This window comes from Vombatus ursinus, unplaced genomic scaffold (genome assembly GCF_900497805.2).
Source record: "Vombatus ursinus unplaced genomic scaffold, bare-nosed wombat genome assembly UNPS02014799.1, whole genome shotgun sequence".
Lineage (NCBI taxonomy): Eukaryota > Metazoa > Chordata > Mammalia > Diprotodontia > Vombatidae > Vombatus > Vombatus ursinus.
In genome coordinates, this window is record NW_020954577.1 from 1502159 (window position 1) to 1514335 (window position 12177).

Genomic DNA, 12177 nt, shown 5'->3' on the forward strand with positions numbered 1-12177 from the left:
TACAATACATGGATGTACTTGGATTTTTTATTTAGAATAGGGAGCCCTGGGAGAACACTCCCTCCACCTATACAAGTCTGCATCTTCTCTACAAGATATGGTTTTAGGGAGTTACCTGGGCTACTAAGAAGTTAAGTGACCTGTCTGGGGTCCCACAATATCTATCAGGGGCCAGATTTAACCAGGGCTTCCTAATTCTCCATCCACTAGGTTACATTCCCTTTTTGCATGTATTATGGATTATATATGTGTTTCTCTGGGCCAGCCTGGAAACCTAACCACTACTGTTTCTACATGAAAACAAATTCTAAACAGCCAGTTTAAATGATGTTTGGACTGTTTGAGGACTGCCTTTAAAGACTTTCAAAATTTAAATTGTTTCTTGAAATGGAGTAAAAGCTATGTTTAAAACAACAAAAAAGACCAAGTTTTCAGCTCTGTCTTTACTACTAGATAAGACAACTATATCACTCACACACACACACACACACACACACACACACACACACACACTCTCTCTCTCTCTCTCTCTCTCAGGAAAAAAATGCCAAAGTAATATACACTCCTGCATTTTCTTAATTTTGTAATACTAACCACTGGCCTTCCAGCAGCTGTTGGTGGTTGCTTTGCTAACTGGGACTGAAAAATAAAAACAACTTAGTTTAGGCATGTATAATTAAAGGCAAGATTTTTGCTTCAATTTTTCAAATATTGTTAGAGAACGAGTTTATATATTAAATTCTAAATCTGTTTTCAAATGAAATGTACTGACCTGTTGCTTCATAAGAAATACTTGGTCATCTTCTGCTACAATTTCCTTCTCATGAACAACCTGAAGCAAGAAATGTTTGAGTTCAACACATTATGGTATTGATATGTTACTCTAAAGATATGGAAAAATCAGAAATTGTACTAGAATATGGATGTTATCTCTCCCAAAGTCAATCTTATTCTTTGCACTGAATAGATGTTGACATAGATTCAACCTTCCCATCTGGTTGCCTCATTTTGGGGGAGTCAGACCGGGGATCTGATAAGATAGGAAACATTGACAAGATAAACATCTGATAAGATAGGATTTGGATATAGCTCCAAAGATCTTAACTTCAGTCTAAAGGAGATGTCTCAAGAGTTGGCTGCTAAAGTGACAAGCAGAAGAAACCAGCAAAAACTGTCTGGGAAACTGCAGGCTCCATATTATAAGAAAGGAGGCACTCCTATCTAAGGTCTCCCAGCACACAGGTTCTTTCCAGGAGCCCAACACCTGGAGGTCTCTTCTTTACTAGGTACTGCATAGATCTGCAAACACTTGCATTGTGCTTTGTGAGTGATTTTAAGTAGGTATATCAAACGTGGCCCATTAACCTCAAGTGTTGCAGGAGGAACACAATTAAAATGTAATGGGGAAATATTTAACATACATAAATATGTAACACATACAGCGTTATTATGTGGTTTTCTGAGTCAATATGCAGCCTGCAGGTATCGTTATACACGGTTTAGTGGTCCCTATTTCTATTTGAGTTTGACACAACTGATATTAAGTAATTTTCATTTATCATGTATGCTACTTATTGTATATGGACCTAGATAATTCTTTCTCCCTGGAAAATAACCTTTATTTACTTTTCTTATATTCTCCCCCATTTCCCAAAACATTTACTATATTAGGTGGGAGTTTAATAAATGTTTGCTAGTTGGTCCAAGACACATTCAGGTGTCTGATGTATAAAACATCATCATTATTTTTTTTTTAAGACAATTGGGGTTAAGTGACTTGCCCAGGGTCACACAGCTAGTAAGTGTCAAGTGTTTGGTCTGAGGCCGGATTTCAACTCAGATCCTCCTGACTTCAGGGCCAGTGCTCTATCTGCTGCACCACCTAGCCGCCCCCAACATTATTATTTTAAAAACTTTTCCAGACCCTATGCTAGGAGTTAGGGCTAAAGAACTACAAAACAAACAAACAAATAGAAAGAAACAAACAAACATAAAACAAAAAGAAAGCCAAAACCAAAAAATTACACAGAAATAGTCTTTGCTTTCAAAGTATTTACATTCTACTGGGGGGAACTCAGATCCTCCTAGTCACAGCCAGCTCATCATTGCCCCATTCCCAGGCATTAAAGCAGACTGGGTACAATCACTTAGGCTTTTGCCTAAGTTGGGTTTCCTAAGTTTTCGTTTGCTTAATTGTGTTTTAAAGAACTACAGAATCCCAGAGCTACAAGGACCAGGAAAAGGTCATCTGGTTTGAATCCATGATGGCTTCAAGCCCCCTTTAATTTTTCAATTTTCTACATTTTAAGGCTGGCTCAGATAAAAGGTAGGCAGGAAGTTTCATTGTTCTGCCAGCCCCGTCACCACACAGAGCCACCTTCACCATTTATTATTGCAGAGACGCAACAAAATAGGGCATGTTCCTGTCTTCCAACCCAAAACTGGATTCTTCCCTAAAAGAATCTCGTAATCTACTGAAGTGATGATTAGGCCAGCAGGCCTACCTATGCTCAATAAACCCTTACTTAACCCTCCAGTAAAGAAATTTCAAAGATCCTAAGAACTACTTATCATAGTTATATGAATCGTTGTGGCCTGCCTAATTACTGAACTGTTTATAAGATCTGTATGGATTCAGTGAAAAAAAAAATGCTAGATTTGGAGGATCTGGGTTCAAACACTGGTGCTGCAATTTACTACTTATGTGACCCTAAGCAAATACCTTACCCTCTTCAGGGCTCACTTTCCTCATTTGTAAACTAGAAGGGATGGAGATGAGATAACTTTTAAGGTCTCTTTGAGCTCTAGATCTTTGATCTTATCCTTTAAATGCACAACTAACTTCTTAAAAGTGGGAAAGGAAAGATAGAGGATGAACGGTTCTTGGTTTCTCTGGGCAGGAAAGGATTGAGAAGCTTATAAAACCCTCAATCTCCAATGGTATGAAATAAGTACCATATGACTCTCCACTACTATAAAAATGTGAATATGTGCTTACATTTGTGAGCAAATATAGGCTAAAAGCAAAACCCCTACAAAGCTAAGTAATCTAAGAGCTCAATTTTAGCTCAATTTACCCTTGTTATAATTACAATTAGTCATCAGAGCTACAATAAATAGAAAAGGTCCTTCCTTACAAGCAAGCAAACTCCTGGAAGGACTACAGTCCCATTTCTTTATGTAAAACACCAACACATTCGTTTTGAGGCCGTTTCCATTAAAAACAGATAATAAAATCAAGTTACCTTTCGGACAGGTGGTTTGGTTATAATATCTTCAAAACTATCTTCTGCTTTTAACGTTTGAAAATTTTCATGTAAAATTCCTATTTTCTTATCATTATCCCATCCTGCTGGACTAGAAATAAACATTACGTAGACATCAGTTCTTAACCACTTATATAGGTATATATCCTCTTTTCCAACCCAATGCCACAAGAAGAAGGAATCTGTTATGGTTCATTGCCATGGTCCTGATTATTCAAATTTGGGTTCTTTTTAATGGCCAAGGCCTTTGTTACAGGGGACAGGATGTAAAGTGATAGGAGTTTTCTTGATAGAAGATGTCTTCATAAAATAGGATCATTATTAGTGATAATCTGGATGCAGCTCTGACCCTAGGAACCTCTTGATCTCATTCAGATACATGCCTTTAAGCATTTCAAAGCAACAAATTGATTTTTTTTCCTTGAATGGATAAACCCCTCAAACTCAATACTGATATCCTCAGTCACCTTTATAGGTATGTATTAGGAAGTGGCACCTAGGTGGCGCCAGAGTGCACAGAGCTTGGGCCTGGAGTCTGGAACACTCAGCTTCCTAGCTGTGTGATCCTGGGCAAGTTACTTCAACCTGTTAGCCTTAGTCTCCTCATCTGTAAAATTTGCTGGAGAAGGAAATGGCGAACCGCTCTAGTATCTCTGTCAAGAAAACTCCAATGGGGGTCGTGAAGAATTGGACATGACTGAAATGACTGAACAACATTAGGAACACTGGCTCACCAGACCTCTCTTACACACCTGGCAATATAAAAATATTAGAGGCAGTGTGGTGCGATAGACTGTTGTGATTCCCAGAGACTGCTGCGGGGACCCCAGCTGGCCAGCTCACTTCCCTTCTCTGGGATCTAAGCAACTGTCTCAGACTCAAAGTGGCAGAGAAAGTGTTGACCAATTTTGGTAGAGGGAGTTTACTTACCCAGGAGGCCTCAATATCAAATGAAATCACAAGGCCAGTCCCTATCTTTAATACAAATAACATTCACATGTGTTACATGTAAATAAGCTGAAATTCTTTGATGTTGTGGTATAATTAATTAGATGGCTGGAAAACAACTAAAAGGCAAGAGACAAACTACCCGTGCAGCTCGAGGGAAAGGAAATTCTCTTCTTGAACAACCGATTTTTTTTTTTTAATACATAGCAAAAAAATCCTGTTGATTCCCACCTCCCTCCAGCCCCTGCCTCTGCCCCTGCCTCTGGGTTTTTCCCACGATGGTCTTTCCAAACAACTCACTATCAATATCATCACCTCTGAAAGAAAAAATATCAGAGAGTACCTTCAACCTATGAGATACTTACATAAATACTGCATCTTTTTCCACAACAACAGCAGGGATCTTAAAAGGGAATCCGTATAATTTCTGAACAATGTACTTATATACTAAATCTATATTTTTATTTTCCTTTACTGAAGTGTAAATAAGTGCTGCACCATCTAAATCAATGTGTTAAAGAAATTTCTGAGCAGACTGTAAAATTACCAGACACGTGTTAGGCACAATACCTGGAATGTTAGCACCCATAATTATTGGCTTCCACAGTAGTGATGCTGGTTTTTTACTAATTGTTTCTCTTTCTCTTTTTTTAAATAAAACTACTTAAGTATAAACTAAATAACATATGAAACAGATGCATCAAGTAAACTACTTAGAATGCTTTATTTCTTCTCAAACCCCAAAGCAACAGTAAAATTGGTAGAAACAACAACATTACTAGACCAAAAACGACAGGAAGATACACATTTCTTTATCTACAAAAATCTAGGGGGTTGAGAGGGAGTGATGGGAGGAAGCTAGGAAGCACTGTTTTCTTCACCATTAAGAAAAATCTTCCCACGCTGTCCTCATTCACTTTCAAATTTCATACACCTTACCTTCCAGCACTTTAATGTGATTTGGATACTTGCAAATTAATTAGCAATCAGGTGAGGTGAACTGGGAAGCAAGACTGATTCTTCTACAGCTGCCATTCCATATTTGTCTTTCTCAGGTATAGTATATGTAGTTGTAGGTTGGGTTTTTTGGGGGGGAAGGGGGCAGGAAGAACATTTAATCTTAAATTGTCGGGTGTACAGATAACTTTCAGAGGACAGAAGATCTTATAGAACACCAGCCTCACCTTTCCAATTCACCACTGCTGATATACACAAAAAAAGTGTCTGTTAGTGAGCCAGTGTCCTTTAATCAATTCCATTTTCAAGAATCTAATCCATGGCATTTTTTGCTACAGGGATGGGAGGCAAATTGATAGTTACAAGGGATGGCATGGGATAGAAAACAGGAAAAGGGAATACTATCAGCATAATGCTTTGACCTAGAATTTCAGTGACCTCCTCCTTCCCCAGCTCTACTTTCTTCACTCTTCTTCAGGATTCATTTTCCTTGGGCTCCAAGCTGATAGCTCGAGGGATCCAATCATACAGAGGGAGCCATGCCAAGGGTTCCGAGCTACAACTGGAGAATTTCTAGCAAATGAATCACAAAAAGCAGACATTACTCTGCTCGAGATTCTCCTTTCACTTCCTCTGGTCACCGGCTCATCTAGCTCATTCATCCTGAACAAGTCATAGAGTTTTAGAATATAAATTCATTCTGCTGCTTCTTTAATTAGATTTTTTTCAATACAACACCTAACTTGCTAAAGGGACTTTCTTTAATAGGTAATTATTTGCATTTTTCTACAAACAGTACTCCATGCACACCAGTGTAAGGACAGTCTGCTTCAGTTAGTGCTTAGCTTCAGACTCTAAAGCATAACTAGTGACACAAAGCCAAGCCTTCAATAAGGGCACTGGATTCAGAATTCATATCGTTACCAGTGATAAAGCACAGACCGCTGAGGTCATCAGGATAAAAGGAACTGACTTTGGTTGGCATCCCTCATTTGGCACTTACTATAAGCTACATTTTAATATGCATGTTTTATACCCCAAGTAGACTATAAATACCGTGAAGCCAATGCTTTCAACTTCAAGCAATACATGTCTTTAATCAGTACAAAATTCACTAGCTGAAATATCCTCTCTTTCAGAGAACCAATGAGCAGGAATGTAGCAAAAAAAAACCCAGCAAGGCAGGGAGAAATAAAAGTCATGGATGATCTATTGATCAGAAAATTAGACCCTAAATGAGACTATTAAATGGGGTTCTTTCCCCTCAAAGTTTAGAACGCTGGGAAATTCAATCAACTTACTTCCTTTCCCTCTATAATGAAAATATGGATATTACTGTACATATACAATCATTATGCAATCCCAGATTTTAAAAGGATACACTGTAAACAAAACTTCCGGATATGTGATTGAATAAAGTCAAAGTGTTCATCTCTGTAATCATGCTCTTTTTCCAACACACTAATGGCATCACACTGTTGAGTTAAAATAATTACAAAATTGCTGAAAAGATGGTATTAAATAACAATATAAGAACAGTAAATGAAAATAATAGTAAAAAAAAAAAGATTTAGAAGATAAAAATTCACTTAAAAACAACATGTATACCTTATTTAATGAAACGTATTCCTGGAAAGGTGTCAAAATAAAGCTTGCATAAAACAAAGAATTTTAGTCATAAGATTCACCACTTTCAAAGTCTACGCTGATGAGTCATCAAGGCCTGAGCTCCTGAAGGCAAGCTCTAGTACTGAGCAGAAAAGGCTTTGTTTATGGGCCCAGAGACAGACTATAGGTCTGTTAACCAGGCTAGCTGCCTTTGGAGAGGCTTATCACCAAAAAGTTGGCCTAGAGGTAATGAAGTTTTGGTCATGGAAAGTAAAGATGGCCTAGTAAGGCATAGAGGGGTGGTAACTAATGTTGGTGGAATATAGGGACAGATGAAGTAAAAAAAAAAATTCCATTTTCCCCATGATCTTCCATTGTAGTATACAAGAAGTGCTTCCACAGTGGATAGAGCACAGGCCCTGGATTCAGGAGGACCTGAGTTCAAATCCACCCTCAGACACATAACACTTACTAGCTGTGTGACCCTGGGCAAGTCACTTAACCCCACTGCCTAACCAAAAAAAAAAAAAAAAAAAAAAGAAGCAGCAGCACTTCTACCAAAAAAAAAAAAATTCCAGAATTCTCCAAATTTTTGTTTAGGCCCGTAACATCCCGTGGCCAGGTCCTTGATGGGCACTGAAAAGCTTCATTATTTGTAAAGTGCTGGGGCTACCACCATTGTTAAAAGATGAATTTATCATGGGGAGTTGAGTGTAAGAGAATAAATAACCCTGGCAGGTATCTATATTGAATAAATGAGTATGATCCCCTGCATCTGTGATCCTACAGACAGGGACACACAGGCCATCACCTGGGGCTGGCCTGAGCCTAGCACTTCTTGTTTCTGTGCTGGGAATGACTCTCTCCCTTTATGCCTGGTAAGTGTCAGGAAAATCTGCCACCTCTAACTCATTTAGGTCGTTAGTTTACTGTGAAAATAGCCAATGCGTGTAAGGGCTTTAGAGCTACCTATTAAGAGGAAAGGGAAAGTGGAGGCTTTGGAATTAGAGGCCTTGTGTTCAAATTAAGACTCTCAACTCATTCCCTGTGTGACCCTGGTGAAGCCATTTAACCTTAGATGTCTTCAGTCTTGTACTCTGTAAAATGGAGCGGGTTGGTCTAGATGGCCTCAGATGGGCTCCAAAACTGTGGTCCTAAGTCATGACCCTCGGACCTTTACAGTCTCTTACAGCTCTCCATCTTATGGACTGATGGTCCACCTCTAAGCACCGGAGACAAATGTGGTAAAGTAAATTGTGGGGGGAAACACTTCAGAGGAAGTTTTAATCTGTTAAAGATTGTGTAAGGATTAAGACAAAGAGGATACTGAAGTATAATTGGTTAGCTAAACTATTTCTTTTCCACAAGAAATATTTAGAATCTAAAATTCACTTAAGATCCATCTAGATATAAAAGCAAAACCTCACCTTTCATGCCCTTCAAAACTGGCCAATCTCTTCATGACTTTGTTTAATTATTGACCTCAATGTTTCAGTTTTCTGCACCTTTACTCAATTAATCAAAGGTTTACCAAAGCATAGGCATGACAACTAATGGTCAAAGAGAAACAACAGGTTACTTCTGAAAATCATGGCTCTAAGAACACTGGAATGATTCTGAAGGGCTCTATTTGTTAAAAAGAAATTTATCAAGAAAAAAATAAGGCATTAAACAAAACGCCCTTTACAGCTTTTTAAAAGAAACCTGAACCATCCAAATTTTCCCATAAGTGATGGGCAAGAATTAAATGTTTAACGTTTTTATGACAGCCTATTTGTTTTAGATCACATTTAGACCGATATGCTATAAACTTTAGAGTACAGTGGGATCAATATGTTTTACTACACAATTTATACCCATTCTATTCATTTATCCATTTCTTATTCATCCTTGTAAAAGGATTACAAGAACATGATCACAATTTCAAATTATTCACAGCTCTGACTGGAACAGGCAGTGTGCTACAATGGAAACAACACTGGCCTGGAAGTCAATGAGGTCTGCCATTAGCTAGTCACTTACCATCTCTTGGCCTCCACTTTCTGATCTGTGCAGTAAGGGGGTTGGGCTAGAATGATCTCAAAGGCCTCTTCCAAATCTAAAAACCTATGAGTCTATGATTCATTTCAGGCTCGTACAGTTGGTTCATAATACTTTCCCCAATTATAACACTGATCTTATAGGAAAATGAGATCCACTGAGGACACACTTTCCAGGAATGCATCATGGTGAAAATGGGATCTGCCTAGAAATGCTTACCTATCAAGATTAACAAAAATAAAACGGGGGAAAAAGTGATGTAATTTTTTAACTGTACCTAGCAAAAATGCATTCATTAGAAAATGACTATGAGGAACTTCAAGGACAGAAAAACAATTTTTAAGTTTGATGATTTTGAAATTGTTTATCTTTCAGTACTGATAGTTCAGTATTTTGTCACCTTTCCTTGTAATGCATTTAAGAGTAGAATTTTAAAAGGTTCAAATTAAAATAAAATGATCAAGATAAAAATTAAATTTCTTAAGACCAAAGCTATTTGCAAATCACTGACTTGAAATTCTTAAGTATATTATTACTGATACACAATAAAAGTTCATAAACCTATACTGGAAGAGACATGGAAATTTCAAATACATAATTTTTCAAAAAGTAAATGTAGCTTTATTACTTCAATGCAGGATATGACAAATGAACTGAACTAAGTGTCTTTCAGAGCAAAGGTCCATCAGACTACTTTTAATCAATCATTGAGTAAGAGCAATTTGCATGTAATGAATGCTGCCAAAATACTTAAGAAATATGTCCTCTAACCTAGGTGATAGCCACCCCACACCCTGAAATTTTATTTACATCACTCCTTTATCAAATTCTTATCTCAAAATTAGTGCACAAGTAAATTTTAACCCGGTTATATCTAAATTTTCCATGAACTGTAAAAAATTGGGTTCTAAAATTTTTGAGGTTTTTAACTTTTGCTCATTTTTATTTAACAAAGATAAAAGCAGGTATAATTTTACTAGGGCAGCTAGGTGGCGCCAGAGTGCACAGAGTGCTGGGCCTGGAGTCAGGAAGACTCATCTTCTTAAATTCAAATCCTGCCTCAGACACTTATAAACTGGGTAACCCTGAGCAAGTCGTTTTACCCTGTTTGCCTCAGTTTCCTTAACTGTAAAATGAGCTGGAGAAGGAAATAGCAAACCTCTCCAGTATCTTTGCCATGAAAAATGAAGTCAGATATGACTGAAATACTGAACAACAACAAATAATTTTACTAATACTTATCCCATTCTGTGATAGGATAATGCTATTGGTTACAAAAATAAGTAATGAAGTAAATGACTTAAGTTATTTTTGAAATTACATTCTCTTTAAAAGACTAACTAGGATTAAGACTTTGAATTTTAATTTTGAATTTGAAATTTGTAAAATATTTCTCCCATTAAGCTATAATAATTGTTATGTAGGGTCAGGTTCACATCGAAAAAGCACTTCTCCCCCCGCCTCCAAAGCAAAAGAATCCTGTATCTCTCACTAGTCCTGACATGGACACCAACCTTTGTGCAAACTACGAGCACCGGGACACCTAAGTTATATGTAAGCGTGTCTGCGCCCAGCGGTAACATGACGCTATCATCTGTATCTTCCTGTAATGTACTTCTTCTCTGTGGAGATGCTGGGAAATCTTCTCCAGGCTCTACGTATTCTTGGAAATCTCTAATCACTAAAAAGCAAATAACACAATTTAGTTCATAATGGTTTCATTTTTATATTTCCTACTAAAATTGAGGCATAAGGGCACAGTATATTTATCACTTTTTTGAATTATGCCATGTAAAAGAGATGATATGAATGAATAAAGATAATATAACATTAATTCTTGGGAGGACAAGTACAACATTCAACTGGAAGGCAAGGAGAAAAGAGGTAACAGTTTTGTCTCTGTAATTACAGCAGGTAAAGGGACTGGCTCGGGGCACAGGACCTGTGATTCCATCACTATAGGAAACTCTCAGGGAAGAACTAGTCACTTCTACCAGTGTAGACTGGCACTTTCTCGACTGTGGCCTGGGGCAGCTAATGGTGCAGTGGACAAAGTGCCAGACTGAGAGTCTAGAGGCCCGTAGACACCTGGGCAAGGCTCTGTACTGCTCTCGGCCTCAGTTTCTTCATTTATAAAATGGAGAGAGTAGCACCTAGCTCACAGCGAGGCTGTCAGGATCAGATAAAACAATGCACAGAAAGTACTTTGCAAACCTTCAAGTGCCATATAAATACTAGCTGTTGGATCCAGATCGTCACCGTCATCACCATCACCATCACCATCACCATCATGAGTCATTGGTGAGACCTGAACCCAGTTCTTCTTGGCTTCAAAGTCTTTATTCACTATACCAGACTGTTTTTCATAATAGTAAATCTTGTGGGCAAGTCACCTAATTTATACCGTTTCTAAACTATACTTCCACAAGATAATTGAAAGGATAAACATAAAAATAAACACCAAATAATAGCACTTTCAGAGAAAGAAGCAATATTGTTTTGAATAACAACAAAATATGTATGGATTCATTTTATGATTACTGACACTAACTATACATATACATACATACACATATTTAAGCCTGTGTGTAGAAACTGGCTCTTTAAAACCAGTCAGCAAAATCTGCCAGTTATGCAGCCACTGACCCGTAAATGATTAATAGATAACATTTCTTAGAACTACATCCCATCCTAAAATAGATTCCTTGCTTATGAAGGGCACAATGGACGGAGAATCTGAAGACGTGTATTCAAGTCTTGGCTTTCCCCTTTACTAGCTGGATGACGAGGAGCAAAGCCCCCTAACCGTTCTGACCCTCTTTTCTCATACTCATTGCTGTAATACCTGACTCACAAGATGAGTGAGAGGAAGGTGACTCTGTAAACAGTAAAGCTCTACAAGAATCTGAGCTGTTATTTTTTCCAAGGAAAGTAAAGACAGCTCAAGATTACAAGGTGAGGAAAACTCCAGAAGAAAGGCATATGTTCATTTGGCTAGGGAGAATACACACTTGTTTTACCTCTTCTAAAGAGTTGTTTATTCATATATTCTTAATAGGAAAGACTACAGTGAAATAACCTAAAATTAAATTCAACTTAAAAAACAGTAAGCGTACCACGATGCTGTCTTAATTAAATCTAGCTCCTAGCCGAGCTATTCCTGATTACAACATCATTTCCTACAGAAAAGGCAAATTCTGGAAATAGTTTATCATTCTAATAAGAAAAGGGGGAGGAGACGAAAAGGAAGGAGTTGACTACTCTTCTTTTTCCTCCTCTTTCTGGATTGGAATTGGGAGGGGGGAGCCAATGAGCTAAGCTGAAGAAGTTCCAGGAAACAGTTGAGGTTTTCAGTACT

At 37.8% G+C, this 12177-nt stretch overlaps 1 protein-coding gene across 1 annotated transcript in view; it reads right to left on the reverse strand.

Moving 5' to 3' along the window:
• LOC114050505 (cytoplasmic dynein 1 light intermediate chain 1) overlaps nucleotides 1-12177 on the reverse strand; it is a 52789-nt gene that overhangs the window by 11617 nt on the left and 28995 nt on the right. The window contains exons 5-10 of the mRNA XM_027872255.1: nucleotides 10334-10500; nucleotides 6553-6646; nucleotides 4580-4715; nucleotides 3246-3357; nucleotides 773-832; nucleotides 595-639 (exon numbers count right to left, since the gene is read on the reverse strand). Of these exons, the coding sequence (XP_027728056.1) occupies nucleotides 595-639; nucleotides 773-832; nucleotides 3246-3357; nucleotides 4580-4715; nucleotides 6553-6646; nucleotides 10334-10500 (614 nt within the window). The remainder of the gene's footprint in view (nucleotides 1-594; nucleotides 640-772; nucleotides 833-3245; nucleotides 3358-4579; nucleotides 4716-6552; nucleotides 6647-10333; nucleotides 10501-12177) is intronic.